The 26,524-nt window shown below is 46.5% G+C and overlaps 1 protein-coding gene across 2 annotated transcripts in view; it reads left to right on the top strand.

The window, feature by feature from the left end:
• The window catches only part of BTBD1 (BTB domain containing 1), a 40,591-nt gene that overhangs the window by 7,315 nt on the left and 6,752 nt on the right, over nt 1-26,524 (top strand). For both annotated transcript variants that reach the window (XM_038767274.1, XM_038767272.1), the window contains exons 2-6: nt 13,063-13,219; nt 14,747-14,852; nt 16,039-16,236; nt 19,186-19,378; nt 24,664-24,751. In XM_038767274.1, coding sequence (XP_038623202.1) covers nt 13,063-13,219; nt 14,747-14,852; nt 16,039-16,236; nt 19,186-19,378; nt 24,664-24,751 — 742 coding nt within the window. The remainder of the gene's footprint in view (nt 1-13,062; nt 13,220-14,746; nt 14,853-16,038; nt 16,237-19,185; nt 19,379-24,663; nt 24,752-26,524) is intronic.

The raw sequence follows: 26,524 nt of genomic DNA, 5'->3' as shown, positions 1-26,524 counted from the left end.
AGGCCCTGCTGAGAGCTCCCCTCCTCCAGGAGGCCTTCCCAGACTGAGCCCCCTCCTTCCTCTCCCTCTCCTCCCCATCTCCATCCCCCCCTTCTTACCTTCTTCCCTTCCCCACAGCACCTGTATATATGTTTGTACATATTTATTACTCTGTTTTACTTGTACATATCTATTCTATTTTGTTAATTTGGTTGGTTTTGTTCTCTGTCTCCCCCTTCTAGACTGTGAGCCCACAGTTGGGTAGGGACCGTCTCTATATGTTGCCAACTTGTACTTCCCAAGCGCTTAGTACAATGCTCTGCACACAGTAAGCGCTCAATAAAATTGATTGATTCACCCTTAGCTTTAAAGCACATAATCACCTTGCCTCCTCCTACCTCAACTACTGCAACCCAGCCTGCACACTCCACCCGTCTGATGCTAACCTTCTCACTGTACCCAGTCTCGTCTCGTACCATTGACCTCTCTCGCCCACAGCCTACCTCTGGCGTGGAATGCCCTCTCTCCTCATATCAGACAGCTAATTGCTCTCCCCCAGTTCAAAGCCTCCAGGAAGTCTTCCCTGCCTAAGCCCTCCTTTCCTCCCACTCCCTTCTGCACCACTTACTTGCTCCTTCATTCATCTTCCCTTCCATCCCCACAGCACATATGTATCTATCTATAATTTATATTATATTTATATTTATATTAATGTCTGCCTCCCTCTCTAGACTGTGAGCTCATTGTGGGCAGGAACGTGTCCGTTTCTTACATTGTACTCTCCCAAGTGTTTTGTCGAGTGCTTTGCACACATTAAGCACACGATAAATAAGATTGAATGAATAAAAGAATGGTCCCCTCCCGTTACTGGCCTGGATTAGGCTCTGTGGGAGTTGATGTTGCTTTGCGGAAGGAAATTTGTGTGTGTCTGTCGGGGCGGAGCGAGGATGGCCCAGCTTACTTGGCTCAGGAGGATAGAGGATCTCTGCAAAGGACTTGGGATGATGTCCATCTAATTGTACCTTCCCCAGCGCTTAGTTCAGTGCTTGACAAGCTTAGTAAGCGCTTAACAAATATCATTTTAAAAAAGCATGCACAACAGCAAAAAAATACATTCTAAAGCATTTGGAGAAGGTGGAACCTCTCATAGGGTTTGATGAGTCTTGTACTTTTGATGGCATCTGGTACTTGCTTTGCAGTGTGGCCCAGTGGAAAGAGTACGGGCTTTGGAATCAGAGGTCATGGGTTCAAATCCCGGCTCCACCACTTGTCAGCTGTGTGACTTCAGGCAAGTCACTTAACTTCTCTGTGCCTCAGTTCTCTCATCTGTAAAATGGGGATGAAGACTGTGAGCCCCCCGTGGGGCAACCTGATCACCTTGTAACCTCCCCAGCGCTTAGAACAGTGCTTTGCACATAGTAAGCTCTTAATAAATGCCATCATTATTACTATTATTATTCTCTGTGCCTCAGTTACCTCATATGTAAAATGGGGATTAAGACTGTGAGCCCCACTTGGGACAATCTGATAACCTTGTAACCTCCCCGGTGCTTAAAACAGTGCTTTCTCATTCTTGGCTTCAAGGCTGTCCATCCCCTCGCCCCCTTCTACCTCACCTCCCTTCTCTCCTTCTCCAGCCCAGCCCATGCCCTCCGCTCCTCTGACGCCGCTCACCTCCTCACTGGGCCTCGTTCTCTCCTATCCCGTCGTCGACCCCCGGCCCACGTCCTTCCCCTGGCCCGGAATGCCCTCCCTCCACACAGTTGCCAAGCTAGCTCTCTTCCTCCCTTCAAAGCCCTACTTAGAGCTCACCTCCTCCAGGAGGCTTTCCCAGACTGAGCCCCCTTCTTCCTCTCCTCCTCCCCATCCCCCCCCGCCCTACCTCCTTCCCCTCCCCACAGCACATGTATAGATTTGTACAGATTTATTACTCTATTTTACTTGTACATATTTACTATTTTATTTATTTTGTTAATGATGTGCATAGAGCTTTAATTCTGTTTGTTCTGACGATTTTGACACCTGTCTGCATGTTCTGTTGTCTGTCTCCCTCTTCTAGACTGTGAGCCCGTTGTTGGGTAGGGACCGTCTCTCTATGTTGACGACTTGTACTTCCCAAGCTGTTAGTACAGTGCTCTGCACACAGTAAGCGCTCAATAAATATGATTGAATGAATGAATAATAATGGTGGTATCTATTAAACGCTTACTATGTGTCAAGCGATGTTCTGAAAAGCGCTGGGGTAGATGCGAGCTAATCAGTTTGGACAGAGTCCCTGTCCCACATGGGACTTAGTCTTTCTTCCCATTTTCCAGATGAGGGAACTGCTGAGGTACAGAGAAGTGATTTGCCCAAGGTCACAGAGCAAACGAGTGGTGGAGCGGAATTTAAAACTCAGGTCCTCTGAGTCCCAGACCCATATGCTTATCGCTAGGCTACTCTGCTTTTCAGTAGAGATCTCTCGCTTTGGTCCACATGCAGATATATCCCTGAATACTTAGAATCAATCAGTAGTAGCTATTGAACTCCAGCTGTGGCTAGGACACTGTACTAAATGCCTGGAAGAGGACAAAAGAATTAGTAGAATATGATCCCTGCCCTCAAGGAGCTTAGAGTCTAGTGAGGAAGATAGACACTCAAATAAGTTCAGGTAAGAGGAGGAAGGAAAGGGACCGTGCCTGCTACTTCTGTTGTATCGAGCTCTCCCGAGCACTTAGTACGGTTCTCTGCACATAGTAAGCGCTCAATAAATACTGTTAATCAGTTGGTTAGTGTTTAAACAATAAGGAGCCTGAGAGGTACATAAGTGCTGTGGGAAGTGGTGGGAACACAAGGGCTAAGATGAGATAGAAGTGGGGACTATAAACTGAAGAGACATGAAATTAGTCAGGGAAGGCCGCCTGGAGGAGATTTGATTTAAACAGGGCTGTGAAAATGGACAAAGCCGTGATCTCTAGAATAAGCTCGTTGTGGGCAGGGAGTATATCTACCAACTTGGCTGGATTCTCCCATGCGTATAAGACAGTGCTCTACACACGGTAAGCACTCAATAATGGATTGTTGGCTCGATCTGTCCAACTTGGAGGAGCGATTTCCAGGCAAGGTAAGTGGGCATAAGCAGGATGTAGGCATTGTGAGAAATGAGAACACGGCACAGGGAAATGGGAAAGGAGAGAAAAGTGTGAGCTTGGGTGTCGCGGAAGAAGAGCAGGTTGAGTAGGAGAGAGAAAGAGACCCAGTTGCCTTGAAGCCAGTGGTCAGGAGTTTCCGCTTAATGTGGAAGGGTTGGGAAACCGTCGGAGATGTTGGAGTGGAGAGAATGGCATTTTAGAAAAATGACATGGGGAACAGGGAGGAAGAGTCTGAGAACGGGGAAAAAACCAGTGAGGAAGATATAACAAAGCCTGTTGGCCAGTTGAATAGAGACGAGGCTATCGAGAGGATGGTACTGAGGTCCATGATGATAGGATAATTAGGAGGAGAAGATGAGAAGCAGTGTGGCTCAGTGGAAAGAGCACGGGCTTTGCAGTCAGAGGTCATGGGTTGAAATCCCTGCTCTGCCAATTGGCAGTAGCTGTGTGACTTTGGGCAAGTCACTTCACTTCTCTGTGCCTCATTTCCCTCATCGGTAAAATGGGGATTAAAACTGAGCCCCCGTGGGACAACCTGTTCACCTTGTAACCTCTCCAGTGCTTAGAACAGTGCTTTGCACCATCATTATTATTATTTAGCTGGGGAAGATGAAGAGTTCAGTTTGGAACCTGTTGAACTGGAGCTTCTGGCAGGATATATTATGGTATTCTGTAAGCGCATGTCAAGCACCGTATCAGGTGCTGGGGTAGGTTGGTACACGCTAACCAGACCAGAAACAGTCCCTGTCATACATGGAGTTCACACTCTAAACGGAAAGAAGAGGAGATATGGAGTCCCCGTTTTACAGATGGGGAAACTGAGGCCCAGAGAAGTTCAGGGATTTACCCAAAGTCACACAGCAGCAGGCAAGCAGCGGTGCTGGGATTAGAACCCAGGTCCTTTTGGCTCCCAGGCCCGGGGTGGAGATGCCCAAAAAAGTGAGCGGGAAAGGTGGAGGGGGGAGGAGAAATGGGAGGAGAGGAGAGGGGGCTCTCCAGGGCCTAGGCCTGGTTTGGGGGTGTGTGTCGGGGCTGGGGGGGTGTTGGTCCCCCTCTTCCTCAATCGATGGCATTTGAGGGGAAGTAGCATGGTCTAGTGGCTACAGCCCGGTCTTGGAAGTCGGAGGGACCAGGGTTGTGTGGGCCGGGTTGTAGAAGGAGAGAAGCAAGGAGAGGCTGGAGGGGGTGAGGTGATGGACTGCTTTTTTAAAGTTAAAGGTGAGGAGTTTTTGTTTGATACGGAGGTGAATGGGCAACCACTGGAGTCTTTTGAGGAGTGGGGCGACAGGTCCTGAACGTTTCTGTGGAAAAATGATAACGGCAGCAGAGTAAACTATGGACTGGAGTGGGGAGAGGCAGGAGGTTGGGAGGTCAGAAAGGATGCTGAGGCAGTAATCTAGATGGCATAGAATAAGGGATTGTATTAATGTGGTGGCAGTATAGATGGAGAGCAAAGGGCAGATTTTAGCCATGTAGTGAAGGTGAGACCTCCAGGATTTGGTGGCGAATTGGATATGTGGGCTGAATGAGAGAGCAGAATCAAAGATAACGCCCAAGTTGCAGGCTTGTGAGACAGGAAGGATATTGGTGCCGTCTACAGTGACGGGAGAGGGCAGGGTTTGGTTGGGAAGATAGGGAGTTCTGTTTTGGACATGTTCAGTGTGAAGTGACCAGAGGACATCCGAGGAGAGGTCTCTTGAAGGCAGGAGGAGATGCGAGCCAGGAGAGAGGTAGATGTACAGGAGGAGATGTAGATTTGGGTATCATCCATACAGAGATGGTAGTTGAAGCTGTGGGAGCAAATGAGTTCTCCAAGGGAATGAGAAAACGAATTATTGTCATTATTAATATGGTACTTGTTAAGCACTTACTATCTGCCAAGCTCTGTTCTAAGCACTGGGGTAGATACAAGTTAATCAAGTTAGACACGGTCCCCGTCCCGCATGGGGCTCACAGTCTTAATCCCCATTTTACAGATGAGGTAACTGGGACCCAGAAAAGTGAAGGGACTTGCCCAAGGTCACCCAGCAGACAAGTGGCAGAGCTGGGACTAGAACCCAGGTCCTTCTGACTCTCCCAGGCCCTGGGCTCGATCCCCTAGGTCGTGCTTAGTACGGTGCTCTGCACACAGTATCATCTCAAATATCCGTGCTTGACTGAGGATTTAGTGATTGAGAATGGAGAGTCCCAGCCAAAGCTCCTCCATTCAGGCTGTAAACTCGTTGTGGGCAGGGTCTCAAGCACTTAGTACAGTGATCTGCATACAGTATGCTCTCAATAAATACAATCGACTGACTCGGTGGCAAGAGTGCAGGAACAGAGAGGAAACGTGTGCTGGGTGGGAGAAGTTCCAGGGCTTGGGGTTAGCGGGGTGAGGTCGAGAGAGGGAGAAGGGGGGAATCAGTGGAGGGTGATATTCCATAATCTCACTATCTCCCTTTTCCCCATTTAAGGCTGATTGGTTGCCGTTTTGCTACGCTTGCACAGCTTTATATGTACATTCATTTGGATAATCGAGGTCTCAGATTACATGTTGATCGGGAGTGTTTTAGATCATTTAGTTAATTATGGGTCACATTATTCCAAATTGTTGGGAAACAGCAGTCCTTCGACTCAGACACAATTTGATTTCACCTTGCCAAATGATGATTTAAAATTTGGGCTCTGGAAGGATTTTCTAATCAACGCTTGGGAAGATGTTGCCAAGCAAGGATGGGAACACTCTCGTCTGGAAGCCTTTGGAAAATAGAACTGATACCCATCTTTTGGGGTGATTATGTCCTATACCGAAGGACCGCCCTAGACCACTCCAGGACTCTTCTGGTAGTCATGTGAGCATTAATTGAGCACCCACTGGGTGGACTGCAATGTACTAGGCACTTGGGAAGTGGAAAACAAGCATATGTTCCCTGCCCTTATGGAGTTTACCCTCTAACAGTACAAATAGAGTAGTCAAGATTAAATGCACAGTTGAATAAACACACATACATATATGATTTTATATATATGTGTGTGTGTTTATTCAACTGTGCATTTAATCTTGACTACTCTATTAATCATATGATATGATTTTATATATTATATATATGATTATATATATATATATATATGATTTTAATTCAGTAAAACTGGCAGAGTAGGTATAACGCCATACCATGTGGAGACTACACTCTTAATAGCACAAATAGAGAAGTCAAGATTAAATGCACATTTGAAGAAATATTTATAGGAATAATTTTAATTCAGCATTAACAACAGTAGGGGTAGAAAGCCAATATGGTGACCGGTCAAAAACGAAAACCAAACGAAGTTTCTTTGCAGAAGGATTTCTTAGATCTGCAGATGAGAAGAAAGGTTACTTGAGGAGCTGAATCTTTGAGTTCATTTTACAAACACACATACTTAGTTCGGTGTGCTAGTCTGTTCCCAAAAGGGTGTACAGGCTGGGAGAAATCAAATTCTCCACCTACCATTTTGAGCTCGTGAAATAAATGCCATGACTTTTGCAAGTGAAAGGCTAACTTTCCCACCACTTCCAAAATATTTTTAAAACATGACAAAGAAGACTTATTTGACTGTTTCTATAAATACAATACTCATTGTAGCAAACAGTACCCAAAGACTGTCTTCTTTAGATTGTTTTCAAAGTTCCTATAGAAATCCTGTCTCCATGATTCTTTAAAAAATTGAATCGTTCACATTTTACAGTTTTTTCCAAAAGTAGAGCGAACCTTTATATATGTACATTAATGCCTGTCTCCCCCTCTAGACTGTAAGCTCATTGTGGGCAGGGAACCTATCTACCAACAGTTATATTGTGCTCTCCCGAGCGCTTAGTACAATGCTCGGTACACAGTAAGTGCTCAGTAAATACAATCGATTGAGTAGCTCACCGTCTTACTCCCCATTTTCCAGGTGAGGGAACTGGGGCCCAGAGAAGTGAAGTGACTTGCCCAAGGTCACACAGCAGGCAGGCGGCAGAGTCAGGATTAGAATCCGGGTCCTCCGACTCGCAGGCCTGTGCCCTAATCATTAGGCCCCACTCGCTCAAGGTCACTAGCGGATGAGCCAGCAAGCTGAATTTCTTATTCTGGAAGTTGGCTTAAGTTTTATTTTACTTGTACATATCTATTCTATTTATTTTATTTTGTTAGTCTGTTTGGTTTTGTTCTATGTCTCCCCCCTTAGACTGTGAGCCCACTGTTGGGTAGGGACTGTCTCTATATGTTGCCAATTTGTACTTCCCAAGCGCTTAGTACAGTGCTCTGCACATAGTAAGCACTCAATAAATACGAGTGATGATGATGATGATGAATGATTGGTTTTTGTCTGACTCTGACCACAAGAGAGCTGTGTGATTTCACAGGGTCCCCTTCTGGGTCCCCTGTGGAGCCACAAAAGGGAAGTCTGGCTTCCCCCTCTTCTAGGGAGGCTTCCGAGATTTTTGTCAGTCCTGACACCCTAGGACCGTGGCAGGTTACCTGCTGTTCGAGGTCCAAGTCACAGGAGAAGCAGCGTGGTCTAATGGTTAGAGCTCAGGCTTGGGAGCCAAAAGGAGCTGAGTTCTCATTCTGGCTCCACCACTTTTCTGCTGGGTGTGACTGTGGCCAAGTCACTTCTCTGAGCCTCAGTCCCCTCTTCTGTACAATGAGGACTAAGACTGTGAGCCCCATGTGGGACGGCGACTGTGTTCAACCCGGTCAGCTTGGAGCTACTACAGCGCTTAGTGCCTGGCACATAGTAAGCACTTAAAGATACCATGTTTAAATTTTTTTTAAAAAAGAGGTATCAATGTCCATCTTTGCCAAACACATATTTGTGAAACTGGGTGTTCCATGAATCATTTTAATGCTCATCAGGGTCATCAAGAGATACCCATCAACGTCTCTCCTGCCTTGTGATGGGAACGTAATGCCTCTTGGTATTTATTGAGTGCTTACTGCGTACAGAAAACTTGGGAGAGTACACTGCAGCGGAGTTGGCAGACACGTTCCTTGCCCGCAGCGAGCTTGTCTGCCCCTCTCCTTCCCAACAACCGGTCTAAGAGTTGGAGAGCAATTGGCAAATGAGAGAGTAACCTTCAAGTAGCGGTGCAGAGAAGTTTGGAGACTTGGGGAGCGGGCAGACTTAAAAAGAGGGCAGGGACAAAAGAAGAATGAGCTGTAGCTCTGTAATGAAGCCCCGAGGGGATTGTGAACCAGCTGGAAGCCCTGAGAACCCTGGAGCTGTCTAAAGTGGTAGAGTTCACTGCCCACCTCGAGCAGAAACTCCATGAACCAAAAGCCTGATCCAGTCTGTGTTGGTCTTGTTTTATGGTATTTGGTATGTGCATACTATGTGCGGAGCACTGTTCTCTGCCCTGGGGTAGGAACAGTAATAATAATTGTGGTATTTAGGCGCTTACTATGTGCCAGGCACTGGAGTGAATCCAAGTAAATAGGGTTGGACACAGTCCCTGTCCCACGTGGGGCTCACAGTCTCAATCCCCATTTTACAGATGAGGTAACTGAGACACAGAGAGTTGAAGCGATTTGCCCAAGGTCGCACAGCAGAAAAGCGGCCGAGCCGGGATTAGAACTCGTGACCTCCTATCAGGTTGGACACAGTCCCTATCCCACAGGGGGCTCACAGTCTAAGTAGGAGGCAAAACAGGGGTTTAATGCCCTGAGGAAACTGAGGCCCAGAGAAGCAAAGTGACTTGCCTGAGGTCACACACAGCAAGCAGTTGGCGGAGCCGGGATTAGAGCCCAGATCCTCCCTGACTTGTGCTCTCTCCACTTGACCATGCTGCCTCTCAACGAGCTGCTTCCTCCTCCTCTCTCCCTCCTCTCTGCTGATACCAGCTGGGAAACTCTGCAGCAGTTTGCAAAATCCACCTCCAAGCCAGTCTTAGAGCCCTGCCTCAGCCTCGCCGAGGAGATCCACAAGCCTCCGTCCATCACCACAGCCCCTGTTGTTCCGACTCCACAAAAGTTGTCCCGTTTCAGCAAAACTCAAGGCGCGTTCTACTAGGTACCCTCAGAAAACCAACAGAGGATTTCACCAAGGGAAAAGTTTTTTTGGACAAAGAGTGAGGTCGCACCAAAAGTGTGGTGCTGCCCACACCCATTCTTTCTTCTGTTTTTATGGTCTTCGTTTTAAGCGCTTACTCTGTGCCAGGCACCGTTCCCTGCACTGGGATGGGTACGAGCTAGTCCGGTCGGACACAGTCCCCGTCCCACATGGGGCTCGCAGTCTTCACCCCCATTTTACAGAGGAGGGAACTGAGGTGCAGGGAAGTGGAGTGACTTGGCCCAAGGTCACAGAGCGGCAGGCAGGTGGCGGAGCCCATGATTAGAACCCAGATCCTCCTGACTCCCATGTTGTATCCACCGGGCCTCACTGCTTGCCTTTCGTATTCACACCACCATGGTAGGCAGAGAGTTGCTGAGGTCTGAATTCTGACTCAAAGGCCAGAGCTAAAAGTAATATTGCTGGCTAAGCTATAAGGTGCTCCTGTGTCCACCCCACCTATCTTCAGCTCAGTGCGATCTTCGGTGAGATTCCAGCCCCCCTCCCGCCTTATCTTTGATCAGAGCAGGATTTGACAGTCAAATTTTCCTGTTCGCCCTCCTACTTCGACTGTGAGCCCCACGCGGGACAGGAACTATGTCCAACCTAATTCACTTGTATCCACCCCAGTGCCTGGACCAGTATTTGACACATGGTCAGCACTTAACAAATACCTTTATAAAAAAAAAAGAAAGAAAGGATGACTATCTCTGCTCATCACTTTCCATAATACAAGAAATTCACGAATAAGGAAACGGGCTGTTTTTATTAGCATATTGGATGGGTCATCCGAGCTATGACTGATTCTGCCGGTCAGAAAGTTACTGATTTAGGGGGGATATTGCTCTTGCTTTCTTTCGGAAGAATGAACATGTTAATATCAATGTTACTTGGATTTCAAATACTCGATTTTTGCCAAACATAAGCACATAAAAACGCTTGAGTAAAAAAACAGGTCCACAGGTTATCCAGGATAGTGATCAGGGACAGCAGTGGTAGGGACTTGGGAACGAGAAGCGATAGAAGTGGATAGAGCACAAGCCTGGGAGTCGGAAGGACCCAGGTTGTAATCCCGGCTCTGCCATGTGTCAGCTGTGTGACCTTGGGCAAGTCACTTAACGTCTCTGGGCCTCAGTGTCCTCATCTGGAAAATGGGGGTGAAGACTGAGCCCCACGTGGGACAACCTGATGACCCCCAGCGTTTAGAATAGCGCTTGGCGCATAGCACTTCACAAATACCGTCATCATTCATCATCTCATTGTCTGCTGTGTGACCTTCAGCAAGTCACTTCAGTTCTGTGTGTCTGTTACCTCGCCTAAAATGGGGGCTAAGGTGGTGAGCCACAAGGGACTGTGTCCAACCTGATTTGCTTGTATCTACCCCAGTGCTTAGTACATGCGTGATATATAGTGCTTAAAAACATATAAATAAATGAACCCGATGGAAAGGATTACCCCTGGAAGAAATAAACCCATTGGAAAGATGGGAGGAATCTGTGATAGTCACCCTTCTTGAGAACCACCTGCAAGTTTCTGCATGCACTTTCAAAATATATCTTCATCCAACAATCCATAGTATTTATGGAGGGTCTACTTTGTGCAGAACACTGGACTTAGCTCCTGTCATTAGAGGACAAGCATTAGAGGACATGGGCCTTGCCTTCAAAGTGTTTAACAACCTAGCAGAGGAGACCAGTACAAAATGTTACTTATAGGAGGGACGTTAGAAAGCTGAATATATGTGGGTTACTGTTTAGAGTATATGAGTCACTATATGCAGAGGAGTTGCTGTGGTAGTGCACAGGTGTAGGGGGTGACACCAGTCATAATAATAATGATGGCATTTATTAAGTGCTTACTATGTGCAAAGCACTGTTCTAAGCGCTGTGGAGGTTCCAGGGTGATCAGGTTGTCCCACATGGGGCCCACAGTCTTAATCCCCATTTTACAGATGAGGTAACTGAGGCGCAGAGAAGTTAAGTGGCTTGCCCAGAGTCACACAGCTGACAAGTGGCAGAGCCGGGATTTGAACCCATGACCTCTGACTCCAAAGCCCGTCGAGAAGCAGCGTGGCCTGGTGGATTGAGCCCGAGCCGGGTGTCAGGAGGACCTGGGTTCTAATTCTGGCTCTGCCATTTTGCTGCCGTGCCATTTTTGGGTGAGTTACTTCGCCTCTGTGTACCTCGGTCACCTTATCTGTAAAATGGGAATTAAAACTGTGAGTCCTGTGTGGGTCGGGGCTGTGTCCAACCAGGTTAGCTTGTTTCTACCCCAGAGCTTAGTACAGTGCCTGCCGCATAGAAAGCGTTTAACAAATGCCATGTAAATAAAAAAAAATTATGGGAGGATGACCTCAGAGGAGGAAAGTTAATCAGGGAAAGCCTCCTGGAGGAGGAGGAGGTAGGATTTTAGAAGAGCTTTGAAGATGGGGGGAGCTGTGGTCCTATAGACTGTAAGTTATTTAGACTGGTAAATTCATTCATTCAATCATATTTATTGAGCGCTTACTGTGTGGAGAGCACTGTACTAAGCGCTTGGGAAGTACAAGTCGGCAACATACAGAGACGGTCCCTACCCAACAACGGGCTCACAGTCTAGAAGGGGGAGACAGACAACAAAGCAAAACGTGTGGACAGGTGTCAGGTCGTCAGAACAAATAGAATTAAAGCTAGATGCACATCATTAACAAAATAAATAGAATAGTAAATATGTCCAAGTAAAATAAATAGAGTAATAAATCTGTACAAACATAAATACAGGTGCTGTGGGGAGGGGAAGGAGGTAGGGCTGGGGGATATGTGGATAGGGACTGTGTCTAGCAACTCTGTATTCTTCCAAGCACGTAGTACAGTGCTTTGCACACCTCAAGTGCTCAATAAATACTATCGATTGGTCTACCATACTGGACGTGGGGAGAGAGAGGTGCATATTTTGGGGAGGGGGAAAGTGAAGTTGGGCTTGAGCATGGGGTCTGAGGTCTTTGAAGCTCTCAATCACCTTGCCTCCTCGTACCTCACCGCTCTGCTACTGCAACGCAGCGCGAACACTTCGCTCCTCTAATGCAAACCCACTCACTGGCCCTCGATCCCATATATCTTGCAGCCGACCCCTTGCCCACATCCTCCCTCTGGCCTGGAACGCCCTCCCTCCTCAAATCCGGCAGACAATTATTCTCTCCCCCTTCAAAGTCTTATTGAAGGCACGTCTCCTCCAAGAGGCCTTCCCTGACTAAGCCCTGCTTTCCTTTTCTCCCACTCCCTTCTGCATCACCCCGCCTCCCAGCCCTACAGTGTTTATGGGCATACCTTTTATTTTTTTCTTTCTATTAATATCTACCTCGCGCTCTAGACTGTAAAGTGGGTGGGGGCAGGGAATGTCTACCAACTCAGGTTGGACTCCCCCCAAGCGCTTAGTCCAGTGTTCTGCACACAGAAAGCGCTCAGTAAATACAGTTGATAGCTCGATTGATCTCCCCACTCCTCAGAAACTTCCAACAGCTGTCCATTCCTTTCCGCATCAAGCAGAAAGTCTTGACTGCTGGATTTAAGGCACTCAGTTGCCTCCTTCTCCTTACTTATCCACTCATCTCTCCCCCTGCATCCCAGTTTGTACTCTTCAGTTCCTCTCAAGGTCACCTGCTCACTGTCTTGCCCACTTGACAAAGCTCCTTAAGGCCAAGGATCATGCGTACTAATTCTATTTCACTCTCCCAAATACTCCATCTCTGCACACGATAGCCCCTCGACAAATACTTTTGGGTTTTTTTGTATTTTTTGTTTGTTTTATTCTCCACTTTGCTGTCCCCTTGGGAACTTTTGCCCTGAAGGGTGTACGTGCTCGACAGCTTCCTCTTCGGCTGTTCATTTTGGTGACTCCTTTGATTTCTTACGTTGTTCTGCAGATTTCTCTATTCAGATGAAGTGCAGATTGGTCCAGAAACTGTAATGACCACGCTCTATACGGCCAAGAAGTATGCTGTTCCCGCCCTGGAAGCTCACTGTGTGGACTTTCTCACAAAACATCTTAGAGCAGATAATGCCTTTATGCTGCTAACTCAGGTAAATCCTTTGGGTTGAAGCGGATCTTAGCGCATTGTGAAAAAGCAGCCCGGTAAGCCGTCCCCTCCTTCGCCACCACAGACCAGGCCCTAGAGTTTGAATGTGACTGTCTCCATAGTCGTAATCGGGATGATAGGCAGCTACAGCTTGCCGAGTACTGTACTAAACGCTGGGGCTCAGTCGTAAGAGTAACAGGGGAGAGGAGGTTGGCAAGCAAGGCTTAGCACTAGTTTGAGCAAAGACTATCCTAAGCAAAATCTTTTCCAGAAGAGGAAAATTCCATCTCTGAACCCTCAATCTTGAAACGTAACCCTGAAGTAACCGGGAGAAGGGAATCCGTGATTAAAGGGCCCAAGCTCCTGCCCCAAACTTGGGTTGAGTGTGTCAGTTGATTGATGGTACTGATTGAGCGCTGACTGTGTGCAGAGCACTGTACTGAGCGCTTGGGAGAGGACAGAAGAAGAGCTGGTAGACACGTTCCCTGCCCACAACGTTTGCAGTATAGCAGTTGATCAGTGGTATGCGTTGAGCACTTGCCGTGTGCAGAGCACTGTACTGAGCGCTTGGGAGAGGACTGGAGAACGGTTGGTAGACACGTTCCAGTTTGCACCCAGTTTGCCAGTGCTGGGCTTCGATATGAAATGCTCCATCATCAGGAACCCCGCAGGCCTGATTCCAAAGTGGCCTGTATTTCAGAGGCACGGAGAACAACTTCCTTACCAAATCCTGCCGTTCGCAGTATATATTGCATTTTTATGACCGTTTATGGGGCAGTTTCAAATTACATTAGCGATATCTACAATTCTGCCATTTGGGAGAAGAGTCAACATCTGAAACCCCCGAGGGTTTAGAGGCAAGCATTATGAGGAAAGAACATTTAAGCCAGTTCCTGTACTCTACAAGATATCTTTTGTCCCTCATCCTTTCAAACGTTGATTATTTCCCCCCAAATCTATCTATAATAACCAAAAGAGGTTATTCTTTTTCCCCGGGAGGAGAGAATCGATTGGAAAATGGATTTAAACTGTGACCCAAAATACGCAGCTCGGCTCCCAGGGAAAATCTGATCTTTTTCAATAACGCGTGATCCATGGTGAGCATGAAAATATGAGAAACGGTTGATTTTGATCCCGGCGGCCGTTTTTTCCCACTCGGTCTTCGTCCCCGAAACCAGCGATTTAGTCGCCGCAGCACCAACCAGCTCGGAGCGCTTGCTCTCCTTTCTGGGGTTTGCTTTTTGGATAGGCGATCAAATTTAATGCAGGGCGAAGGGTAGCAAAATGAGGGAAAGAGCCAGAGAGAATCCAGTCCTGGAATCCCCTTAAAAATTTAGCGATGCTATTTTAGAGAAATGGCCGAGTAATTCATGAAAGTGAACTGAACTGTACTTGAATCAAAATGCTGGGTCGAAAGTCGGCCCAATCAAACGTGGTTTGTGAGCTACTTGGTGACTGTTGTTGCTTACAGGGCCAAATAAGAATACCTGCAGCCTGAAAGTAAAATAAGTATATCTTTTTATATGCTTAGGCTCGATTATTTGATGAACCTCAGCTTGCTAGTCTTTGTCTAGACACTATAGACAAAAGTACAATGGATGCAATAAGTGCAGAAGGTTTTACTGATATTGACATAGGTAAGTTTATCCCCTTTGACCTGCATTTTCTTGTTTCTGAGTATATCTTAGTGGTGTGTTGTGGATGTGTTCTGGCGGCAGCTAGAGGCTTTTGGGTTTGGAAGAGTGATGAAAATCGATTGCATTGACGGGGGGAAAATCAGTGGCCGTTTTAAAGGGTGACGCTTTGAAAATAGGCCTCAAATATGATTTCAAAATAATAGCCTGTATTGTTTTGTAACATTTCTTTTTTGAAAATGAAGCTAACAGTAGTGAAGCAGCGGGGCCTAATGGATAAGAGCCCGGGCCTTGGAGCCAGAAGGACTGGATTATAATCCCGGCTCTGCCACTCGGCTGCTGTGTGACCTTGGGCAAGCGACTTCGCTTCTCTGGGCCTCGGTCCCCTCCTCTGTAAAATGGGGATTAAGACTGTGAGCCCCATGTGGGATCGTGATTGCGTCCAACCCGATTAACTGGTATCCACCCCAGCGCTTAGTACAGTGCCTGGTACATAGTAAACACTTAAAAAATATCGTTTTTTAAAAAAATGAAGAGTCCTTTGATCCACCTTTAGGTGGGAGAAGATTGGACTCTGAAACCATTTTTGCCTGCTCTCTTAAAGGCAGCTTTCCGATATTTGACCGACTCCGTTCTGGATAGTGAGGGTAGTACATTCCTCCATGCCTCAGCCAGCTTCCCCATGTTTGGATGTGGTGTTTTTGCCAAACATGTTTTGTTTTATGGTCGTTTAGCCCTGTAACCTGCTCAACCAGGTCGCAGTTTTGAAAAGCTCTTTGTTTTCATTGTCAGTTTTGTGCCCCGGGTGTAGTCCAAATTAAACCACCTCACACATTTCTCAATAAATACGATTGACTGACTGACAAGTAAATTTCTCTGCTCCCAGATGGAGTTTTATAATGTTGCGCCCTGGCCACTTCCCTTTTGAAAACAAGTTGTCCCGAGACGATCCGCTAATTCCCTGGATCGTGTACTCCCAGGCGCTCAGCGGAGTTCTCTGTACACGGGAAACGCTCAGTAAAGACCCTTGACCGATCTCTCCCCCTTTAGACTGTCAGCTTGTTCCGGGCAGGGAACTTCTCTGCTCATTCCGTTGTATCAGTGCTCTGCACATAGTAAGTGCTCCATAAGTACCACTAACTCATTGATTGACTTCTTTACCCACCCCGTCCTGTCTTCTGCCCTGCAGACACGCTGTGCGCAGTGCTGGAGAGAGACACGCTGAGCATCCGAGAGAGCCGACTCTTCGGGGCGGTGGTCCGTTGGGCCGAAGCGGAGTGTCAGCGACAGCAGTTCCCCGTGACGTACGCCAACAAGCAGAGGGTGCTGGGGAAAGCCCTGCCCTTAATCCGCTTCCCCCTGATGACCATAGAAGAGTTCGCAGCAGGTAACCTCTTCCCTCCCTGCTCCCGCTCCCAAACCTGGGGGTCCTGGAGGGCAGGTGGGTCCCAAGCCAAAGTGGCCCCAAGAAGAAGCGGGGTCCTGGTGGAAAAGAGCCCGGCTCCGCCACTTGACTGTTATGTCGCTCCGCTTATCTGGGCCTCGGTTCCCCCGTCTGGAAAAGGGGGGGATGAAGACTCGGGAGCCCCATGTGGGACAGGGACCACATCCATCCTGTTTACCCCAGTCCTGAGAAAGGTGCCTGGCATACAGTAAGAGCTTAACGACTACCATAGTATTATATTTTATTAGCGTGTGTCTACCTCAGCGCTTAGTACGGTGCCTGGCATATAGTCAGTGCCTAACAGATACCATGGAAAAAGTCAAAGGCACCACCAGATCATCATCATCATCATCAATCGTATTTATTGAGCGCTTACTATGTGCAGAGCACTGGACTAAGCGCTTGGGAAGTACAAATTGGCAACATATAGAGACAGTCCCTACCCAACAGTGGGCTCACAGTCTAAAAGGGGGAGACAGAGAACAGAACCAAACATACTAACAAAAAAAAATAAATAGAATAGATATGTACAAGTAAAATAAATAAATAGAGTAATAAATATGTACAAACATATACATATATACCAGTGCTGTGAGGAAAGGAAGGAGGTAAGATGGGGGGATGGAGAGGGGGACGAGGGGGAGAGGAAGGAAGGGGCTCAGTCTGGGAAGGCCTCCTGGAGGAGGTGAGCTCTCAGCAGGGCCTTGAAGGGAGGAAGAGAGCTAGCTTGGCGGACCAGATGCTTTTTACAACCAACACTAGGAGCTTTCTGGGAGCATGACAGCCTTTTTGAGAGGAGGTTATGCAGAATTTGGTGGCCAGTTGAAGTCTGCGTGCCAGCTAGAGCAGTTGAGAAATTGCTGGTGCAACTAGCAGTTTATTGGGGAGAAAGGAAAAGGAATTTCATTTTCTTCCCTGCTGCTTAGTACAGTACTTGGCACATAGCGCTTAACAAATACAATAACAATAATAACAATCCCCAAAAGGGAACCACACCTGCTTATCCTGCTGCAGTATCATTTGCAAGCTGATGAAAGAAGGGGAGGGGAGGGGGTGGGGGGCACTTCAGAAATAACTTTGATCTCATTTGGATCTAGTTTGCTGCCTGGGTACTGGGAGACAGTCAGTGGTATTTAGTGAGCGCTTAGCGTGTGCGGAGCACTGTACTAAGTGCTGGCGAGAGTACAACATAACTGAGCTGGTAGACCCATTCCCTGCCCTCAAGGAGCTTGCAGTCAGCATCAAGCGTCAGTATGTTCCCTTGCCCCGTGTCTTCCGATCAGTCCAGTTTTGTGCATAATGGACAGCTGTCTGTTCTGGGGCTATCAAAAAACCTTGCTTCCTGTCTTCCTCCCACACTTCCCCCTTCCAATCCCGTTTCCACCTCTCCTAAGAAGAATAGTTTTTTTCCCTTGGGACATGGAGGCTTCTCCAAAACCGGGAAATGGAGAGAGGCAGTCCCCAAAATAGGCGGGAGCCTTAAGGGATACATGTGTCACCGTCATTTGGAGAAGCAGCATGGCGTAGGGAATAATCTATAATAATAAGTGAATAATAAGTGGGTTCTAATCCCAGCTCCGCTACTTGTCTGCTGTGTGACCTTGGGCAACCCACTTCACTTCTCTGGGCCTCAGTTAACGCAGCTGTAAAATGGAGATGGAGACTGTGAGCCCCACATGGGACAGGGACTGTGTCCACCCCAAAGCTTAGAATAGTGTCTCACACATAGTAAGTGCTTAACAATTACCAAGAAATGCCGTTGGAGATTATATGATCTTGAGAGAGAAGCTCTTCGGGGGGTGGAAGTAAGATGCTCCCACAGTAAAGGCATAAAAAGTGTGAAGGCAATGGAGAAAACCATGGGGCCCGAAAATCACAATTCTGTGGAAGTATTTTTCCCTTGTGTAAATTGGTTATGGGAATCCACCGAATCCGAACAGACTTTAAGCTCCTCGAGGACTGCATGATGTCTACCTGCTCTTTTGAATTGTCCTCTCCCAAGCGCTCAGGAGAGTGCTCTGCTCACAGTTGGTGCTCGATAGCTCGTTATGGGCAGGGAGTGTGTCTGTTTATTGTTGTAGTGTACTCTCCCAGGTGCTTAGTACAGTGCTCTGCACACAGTAAACACTCAATAAATACAGTGGAACGAATGACTGTCAGTGAATCCTTGTGCGTTAGCTGTAGGCCTTTAATAATAATATTTGTTAAGCGCTTACTCTGTGCCAGGCTCTGTCCTAAGTGCTAAGTTGGATACAAGCAAATCAATCAATCAATCAATAGTATTTATTGAGCGTTTACTGTGTGCAGAGCACTGTACTAAGCGCTTGGGAAGTACAAATTGGCAACATATAGAGACAGTCCCTTCCCAACAGTGGGCTCACAGTCTAAAAGAGTCGGACACAGTCGCTGTCATCATCATCAATTGTATTTATTGAGCGCTTACTATGTGCAGAGCACTGTACTAAGCGCTTGGGAAGTACAAATTGGCAACACATAGAGACAGTCCCTACCCAACAGTGGGCTCACAGTCTAAAAGAGTCGGACACAGTCGCTGTCATCATCATCAATCGTATTTATTGAGTGCTTACTATGTGCAGAGCACCGTACTAAACGCTTGGGAAGTACAAATTGGCAACACATAGAGACAGTCCCTACCCAACAGTGGGCTCACACTCTAAACGAGTTGGACACAGTCGCTGTCGCACGTGGGGCTCACAGTCTCAATCCCCATTTTACAGATGAGGTCACTGAGGCCCAGAGAAGGGAAGTGGCAGAGCTGGGATTAGAACCCATGACCCTCTGACTCCCGGGCCCGTGTTCTACCCACTATGCTTTGGTGCTTCTCAAGGTTTGTCCCTTTTTTTCCTTTTCCCCTCCATCGCGCCGTCACAGGCCCTGCCCAGTCTGGAATCCTGTCAGATCGAGAGGTGGTCAACCTCTTCCTCCATTTCACGGTCAACCCCAAGCCCCGAGTAGAGTACATCGACCGGCCCCGCTGCTGCCTCCGAGGCAAAGAGTGCAGCATCAACCGCTTCCAGCAAGTGGAGAGCCGCTGGGGGTACAGCGGGACCAGCGACCGCATCAGGTAGCGGGCACGGAGCGGGCTGCCCGGGGCCCCTTCCCCGCCGCACCCCATCACTCGTCCTCATAATGTTGGTATTTGATACGCGCTTTCCGTGTGCCCCGCCGCTGGACGAAGCGCCGGGGGGGGTTATGAGCCCCTTCCTTCCTCTCCCCCTCGTCCCCCTCTCCATCCCCCCGTCTTACCTCCTTCCCTTCCCCACAGCACCTGTATATATGTTTGTACATATTTATTACTCTATTTATTTTACTTGTACATATCTGTTCTATTTATTTTATTTTGCTAGTATGTTTGGTTTTGTTCTCTGTCTCCCCCTTTTAGACTGTGAGCCCACTGTTGTATGTATTTATTTATTTATTCATTCATTCATTCATTCATTTACTTATTTACTTACTTATATATGTTCGTACATATTTATTACTCTATCTATTTATTTATTTATTTTACTTGTACATATCTATTCTATTTATTTTATTTTGCTAGTATGTTTGGTTTTGTTCTCTGTCTCCCCCTTTTAGACTGTGAGCCCACTGTTGTATGTATTTATTTATTTATTCATTCATTCATTCATTCATTTACTTATTTACTTATATATGTTCGTACATATTTATTACTCTATCTATTTATTTATTTATTTTACTTGTACATATCTATTCTATTTATTTTATTTTGCTAGTATGTTTGGTTTTGTTCTCTGTCTCCCCCTTTTAGACTGTGAGCCCACTGTTGTATGTATGTATTTATTTATTCATTCATTCATTCATTCATTCATTTACTTATTTACTTATATATGTTCGTACATATTTATTACTCTATTTATTTATTTATTTTACTTGTACATATCTATTCTATTTATTTTATTTTGCTAGTATGTTTGGTTTTGTTCTCTGTCTCCCCCTTTTAGACTGTGAGCCCACTGTTGTATGTATTTATTTATTCATTCATTCATTCATTCATTCATTTATTTACTTATTTATTTATTATACTTAAATATACTTAGTATATTTAATAATACTTACGTATTTATTTATTTACTTACGTACTTATTACTTACTCACTTATTTATTTATTTATTTATTTTACCTGTACATATCTATTCTATTTGTTTTATTTTGTTAGTATGTTTGGTTCTGTTCTCTGTCTCCCCCTTTTAGACTGTGAGCCCACTGTTGGGTAGGGACTGTCTCTATGTGTTGCCAATTTGTACTTCCCAAGCACTTAGTGCAGTGCTCTGCACATAGTAAGCGCTCAATAAATATGATTGATTGATTGATTATGAGCAAATGGGGTTGGAGGTAGTCCCTGTCACACACGGGGCTCACCGCCTCCCCGTTTTGCAGGTGAGGGAACTGAGGTACAAAGAAGTGAAGTGACGTGCACGAGATATGGTATTTGTCATAATAATGGTATTTGTTAAGCGCTCGCTATGTGCCAAGCTCTGTTCTAAGCGCTGGGGGGGATACAGGGTAATCAGGTTGTCCCACGTGGGGCTGTCACTTTTAATCCCCATTTTACAGATGAGGTTACTGAGGCCCAGAGAAGTGAAGTGACTTTCCCGAGGTCACCCAGCAGACAGGTGGTGGAGCTGGGATTGGAACCCACGTTCCCTGATTCCCAAGCCCACGCTCTTTCCGCTAAGCCACGCTGCTTACTGTGTGCCGGGCACCTTACTGAGCGCTGGGGTGGATGCAAGAAAATCGGGTTAGACATACCCCCCCGTACCAAATAGGGCTCAGAGGGGGTAACTGAGGCACAGAGAAGCAAAATGATTTGTCAGCGGTGGAGCCAGGATTAGAACCCATGACCTTCTGACACCCAGGCCCCGTGCTCTGTACACTGTGCAACCCTCTCTACGATAAAGGGCACTGTGATAAATACCCGCCACACTCCGTATGTATGTATGTATGTATGTATGTATTTATTTATTTATTCATTCATTCATTCATTCATTTATTTACTTATTTATTTATTATACTTAAATATACTTAGTATATTTAATAATACTTACGTATTTATTTATTTACTTACTTATTTACTTACTTACTTTATTTATTTATTTATTTATTTTACCTGTACATATCTATTCTATTTGTTTTATTTTGTTAGTATGTTTGGTTTTGTTCTCTGTCTCCCCCTTTTAGACTGTGAGCCCACTGTTGGGTAGGGACCGTCTCTATACGTTGCCAACTTGTACTTCCCAAGCGCTCAGTACAGTGCTCTGCCCATAGTAAGCGCTCAATAAATACGATTGATGACGATGATGATGACCCTGGCCCTGGGGAGAACATTTGGAAGACGGGCAGTTCCAAGTCCCCACCCCCCAGGGGATCTAAACGTCAAGCAGCCTGGCCTAGTGGATAGAGCACAGGTCCGGGAGACGGAAGGACCTGGGTTCTAATCCCGCCTGGGCCACGTGTTCTGCCGTGTGACCTTGGGCAAGTGGCTTCGCCTCTATGCCTCAGTGCCCTCGTCTTTCAGAGGAGGGTGAAGATTATGGGCCCCATGTGGAGAGACCGCGGCGGTTAGAGTCCAGTCAGCCCCGGGCAGGAGAGGGCCGGAGCGAGCCCGCAGCGGTCCGGCCACTGTCCTGGCAAAGCAGGGCTGAGACTGGAGAGCTGGGAGTCAGAAATGCCCACGGGAGAAGGGATGCCAACCGGGTGGGCTCTCGGTTTGGGCCCGGTGCCCCCCAGTCTCCCTCTCCCCCCCAAGGCGCTGTACTTACCACGCTGTGGCCTCAGAGGTGCCCCTCTGGGGACTCCTTAAATTCATTCATTCATTCATTCAATCGTATTTATTAATAAGAATAATGTTCAATAATTTATCGAGCGCTTACTGTGCGCAGAGCACTATACTAAGCGCTTGGGAAGTCCAAGTTGGCAACATAGAGAGACGGTCCCTACCCAACAGCGGGCTCACAGTCTAGAAGGGGGAGACAGAGAACAAAACCAAACATATTAACAAAATAAAATAAATAGAATAAACGTACAAATAAAATAAATAGAGTAATAAATACGTACAAACATATAATAATAATAATGGCATTTGTTCAGTGCTTACTATGTGCAAAGCACTGTTCTAAGCGCTGGGGGGGGGGGATACAAGGTGATTAAGTTGTCCCACGTGGGGCTCACAGTCTTAATCCCCATTTTACAGATGAGGGAACTGAGGGTCCGAGAAGTGAAGTGACTTGCCCAAGGTCACACAGCAGACGTGGCGGAGCTGGGATTCGAACCCATGACCTCTGGCTCCAAAGCCCATGCTCTTTTCCACTGAGCCACGCTGCTTCTCATATATATATATAGGTGCTGTGGGGAGGGGAAGGAGGGGGCTCAGTCTGGGAAGGCCTCCTGGAGGAGGTGAGCTCTCAGTAGGGTGGGGGTGCCCGAGCCCCCAGGCGCGAAGCAGCGCAGCTTAGTGTTTAGAGCCCAGGCCTGGGAGTTTGAGGACCTGGGTTCGAATCCCAGCTCTGCCACTTCTCTGCTGGGAGACCTTGGGCCAGTCACTTCACTTTTCTGGGGCCTCGGTTCCCTCATCTGGAAAATGGGGATGACGGCTGTGAGCCCCATGTGGAACAAGGGACCGTGTCCAACCTAATTAGCTTGTATCTACCCCGGCGCTTGGTACAATGCCCGGCACATAGGAAGTGTGTAACAAATACCACAATTATTATTAGCTCTGGGGAGACGAGTGACGGTGGATCCAGGCCGGGGACTGGGAGATGGCACAAAGGAGACAACGACGGGGGCGGGGGCGGAGTACGTGAGGTGGAGGGAAAAGCTTTCCCAAAACCCGGAGCATTTTCGGTGGCTGTAACCCATCCCGTAAGCTCGGTAACCGGTGGGACGTGAGCAGGAGCTGAAGACACGGCAGACAGCTTCATTAAGGGATTCGTCTTCAGTTAGATCAAAAGCCAAGTAGGCAAAACTGAAAATAGCAAATAGATATCAAAGCAAAGCCCAAGTTCCATTGGAAAATCCTAGGGCCCGGCTGCATGGAAAGGAATTACGTTTTTCAAAACCCAGATCAGTTAGATCAAAAGCCAAGTAGGCAAAACTGAAAATAACAAATCGATATCAAAGCAAAGCCCAAGTTTCATTGGAAAATCCTAGGGCCCGGCTGCATGGAAAGGAATTATATTTTTCAAAACCCAGATCAGTTAGATCAAAAGCCAAGTAGGCAAAACTGAAAATAACAAATCGATATCAAAGCAAAGCCCAAGGTTCATTGGAAAATCCTAGGGCCCGGCTGCATGAAAAGGAATTATATTTTTCAAAACCCAGATCAGTTAGATCAAAAGCCAAGTAGGCAAAACTGAACAAATCGCTATCAAAGCAAAGCCCAAGTTTCATTGGAAAATCCTAGGGCCCGGCTGCATGAAAAGGAATTATATTTTTCAAAACCCAGATCAGTTAAATCAAAAGCCAAGTAGGCAAAACTGAAAATAACAAATCGATATCAAAGCAAAGCCCAAGTTTCATTGGAAAATCCTAGGGCCCGGCTGCATGAAAAGGAATTATATTTTTCAAAAACCAGAAATTTGGCACCGATAGATCCTAGAAAAAGAGGCAGAGAACATTCTGCCTTTAACGTTCTCAAGTTACTGAAAGATTTGGGCTTTATTAATATACCTGTAGCTGGCACAAAGCTGGGTGGCCACACAATTATGATTTTTGCCATTTTCCTTCACTTTTTACCCCCTCTCCTCCCACCTCCACCTATGTTAATGCGAAACTTTCTGGTAAACGTTCTTACTTAAGATAAATAACTCCTGACTTAGTAATTGTAGTGTCCCTCTTTTTCCAGGCCCAGGCATTTAGATTTGTCAGGTGTCTAGCATGACTTATCGTGTCAAATCTGGACTTGAAAATCATATATGGACATTCCCAGACACCTTGACCAATGTTAGGTTGCACGTTATAGCTTTTAATGAATCTGGAAAAATGATAGAAATTTAAAATGCAGATGCTTAATGCTTTGCTCTTTTTTTTTTTAACTCGAGTGAGCGGGTTTGAGGTGGCTGATGGGTTGATCTGAACAGGGAAGTGTAGATTAATTTTGGAAATACCTTCTGGGTACGAAAAGCTAAACCCAAGCCTCCTCATTATCCTCCTCATTATCATCATCATCGGTGGTATTTATTGAGCACTTAAAAGCGTACAGTCTAGTTATGCTGTTCATTCCATAGCAGACATTTGTGATTAATTCTCTGATTGCTAGGAAAAAGTTTTGCTGTTGGTTTGTATTCTCTGACTCTTGTTTTTTTTTTCTTTTATGTTCTTCCACCCAAGGTTCACAGTAAACAGACGAATCTCTATCGTGGGGTTTGGTTTATACGGTTCTATTCATGGGCCCACGGATTATCAAGTGAATATCCAGGTATATCTGGGTTTCTCTATAAAGAATCTTTGGTAGAATGAACGTGTCTTTTATTTAGTGATGTCTTAGAGGGATTGGTACATTTGAACCATTAATGGGGAAAAATAATAATTTTCTAGGTCCTTACTGAATATTATGCGCTGTGTCATGCACTCTTTAAGCACTGGGGTAGATAGATCAATCAATCAATCGTATTTATTGAGTGCTTACTGTGTGCAGGGCATCATCATCATCAATCGTATTTATTGAGCGCTTACTGTGTGCAGAGCACTGTACTAAGCACTTGGGAAGTACAAGTTTGCAACATATAGAGACAGTCCCTACCCAACAGTGGGCTCACAGTCTAAAAGGGGGAGACAGAGAACAAAACCGAACATACTAACAAAATAAATAGAATAGATATGTACAAGTAAAATAAATAAATAGAGTAATAAATACGTACAAACATATATACATATATACAGGTGCTGTGGGGAACGGAAGGAGGTAAGATGGGGGGATAGAGAGGGGGACGAGGGGGAGAGGAAGGAAGGGGCTCAGTCTGGGTCAAACGTGGTCCTCAGCACAGGTCAGACACAATCGCTGTCCCTCATGACAGCAAGGGAGGTAAACTCAGCTTATGAGGGAGACTAGGTATCCTCATTTTACAGTTAAGGAAACTGAGGCACCAAGAAGTTAAACAAATTACCGAAGGTCACATCATAGCAGGGGTTAGAGCCCAGGTCCTTCTGATCCCAGGCCCGTGTTCTCTCCACTAACCCACGCTGTACTAAGTGCTTGGGAAGTACAACATATAGAGACAGTCCCTACCCAACAGTGGGCTCACAGTCAGTCGTTATTTAGCAATAATAATTATTATTATTGTGGTATTTGTAAAGCACTTATCGTGTGTCAAACACTATTCTAAGCTCTGGGGTGGATCTATTATAATCAGGTCAGACACGGTCCCTGTCCCTCCCGCGTGGGGCTCGCTAAGTCCGGGGCGAACAACTGTTGTAATTGATTTATTAATGTCTGTCTCCCCATCTGGACTGTCCCAAGCCAGAACGGTGGTTCCCACCGTAAACTCACTGTGGGCAGGGAATGTGTCCGTTCATTTATCCCGTCGTCCTCTCCCAAGCGCTCAGCCTAGTGCTCTCCCCACAGCATAAGCGTGCAGTAAATACAGTCAACCGACATTTGGGCTGAAGAGTTAAGCCGCACCCCTGGCTCTCACCCGAAGTCCTCTAGACCAAAAGCTCTTCGTGGCCGGGGAACGTGGCCGTTTATTGTTCCCTTGGCCTCTCCCAAGCGCTTAGTCCAGTGCTCTGCACACAGTAAGCACTGAATAAATGCGAATAAATGAATGAATGACTGTAACTTCGTCGTGTGCAGGGAATGTGTCTGTTTGTTGTTCCATTGGCCTCTCCCAAGCGCTTAGTCCAGCGCTCTGCACACAGCAAGCACTGAATAAATGCGAATAAATGAATGAATGACTGTAACTTCGTCGTGTGCAGGGAATGTGTCTGTTTATTGTTCCGTTGGCCTCTCCCAAGCGCTTAGTCCAGTGCTCTGCACACAGTAAGCACTGAATAAATGCGAATAAATGAATGACTGTAACTTCGTCTTGTGCAGGGAATGTGTCTGTTTTACTATTTGTAGCGTCCTCTCCCAAGCCCCGAGTCCAGTGTCCTGCACACAGTAAGCGCTCAATAAATAGGATTGAGTGAATGAAGGTCTGTCTGTCTCCCCCTTTTAGACTGTGAGCCCACTGTTGGGTAGCGACTGTCTCTA

Source organism: Tachyglossus aculeatus, chromosome 26, assembly GCF_015852505.1.
Source record: "Tachyglossus aculeatus isolate mTacAcu1 chromosome 26, mTacAcu1.pri, whole genome shotgun sequence".
NCBI classification, from domain to species: Eukaryota; Metazoa; Chordata; class Mammalia; order Monotremata; family Tachyglossidae; genus Tachyglossus; species Tachyglossus aculeatus.
This window is presented reverse-complemented; position numbering and strand designations above follow the sequence as displayed.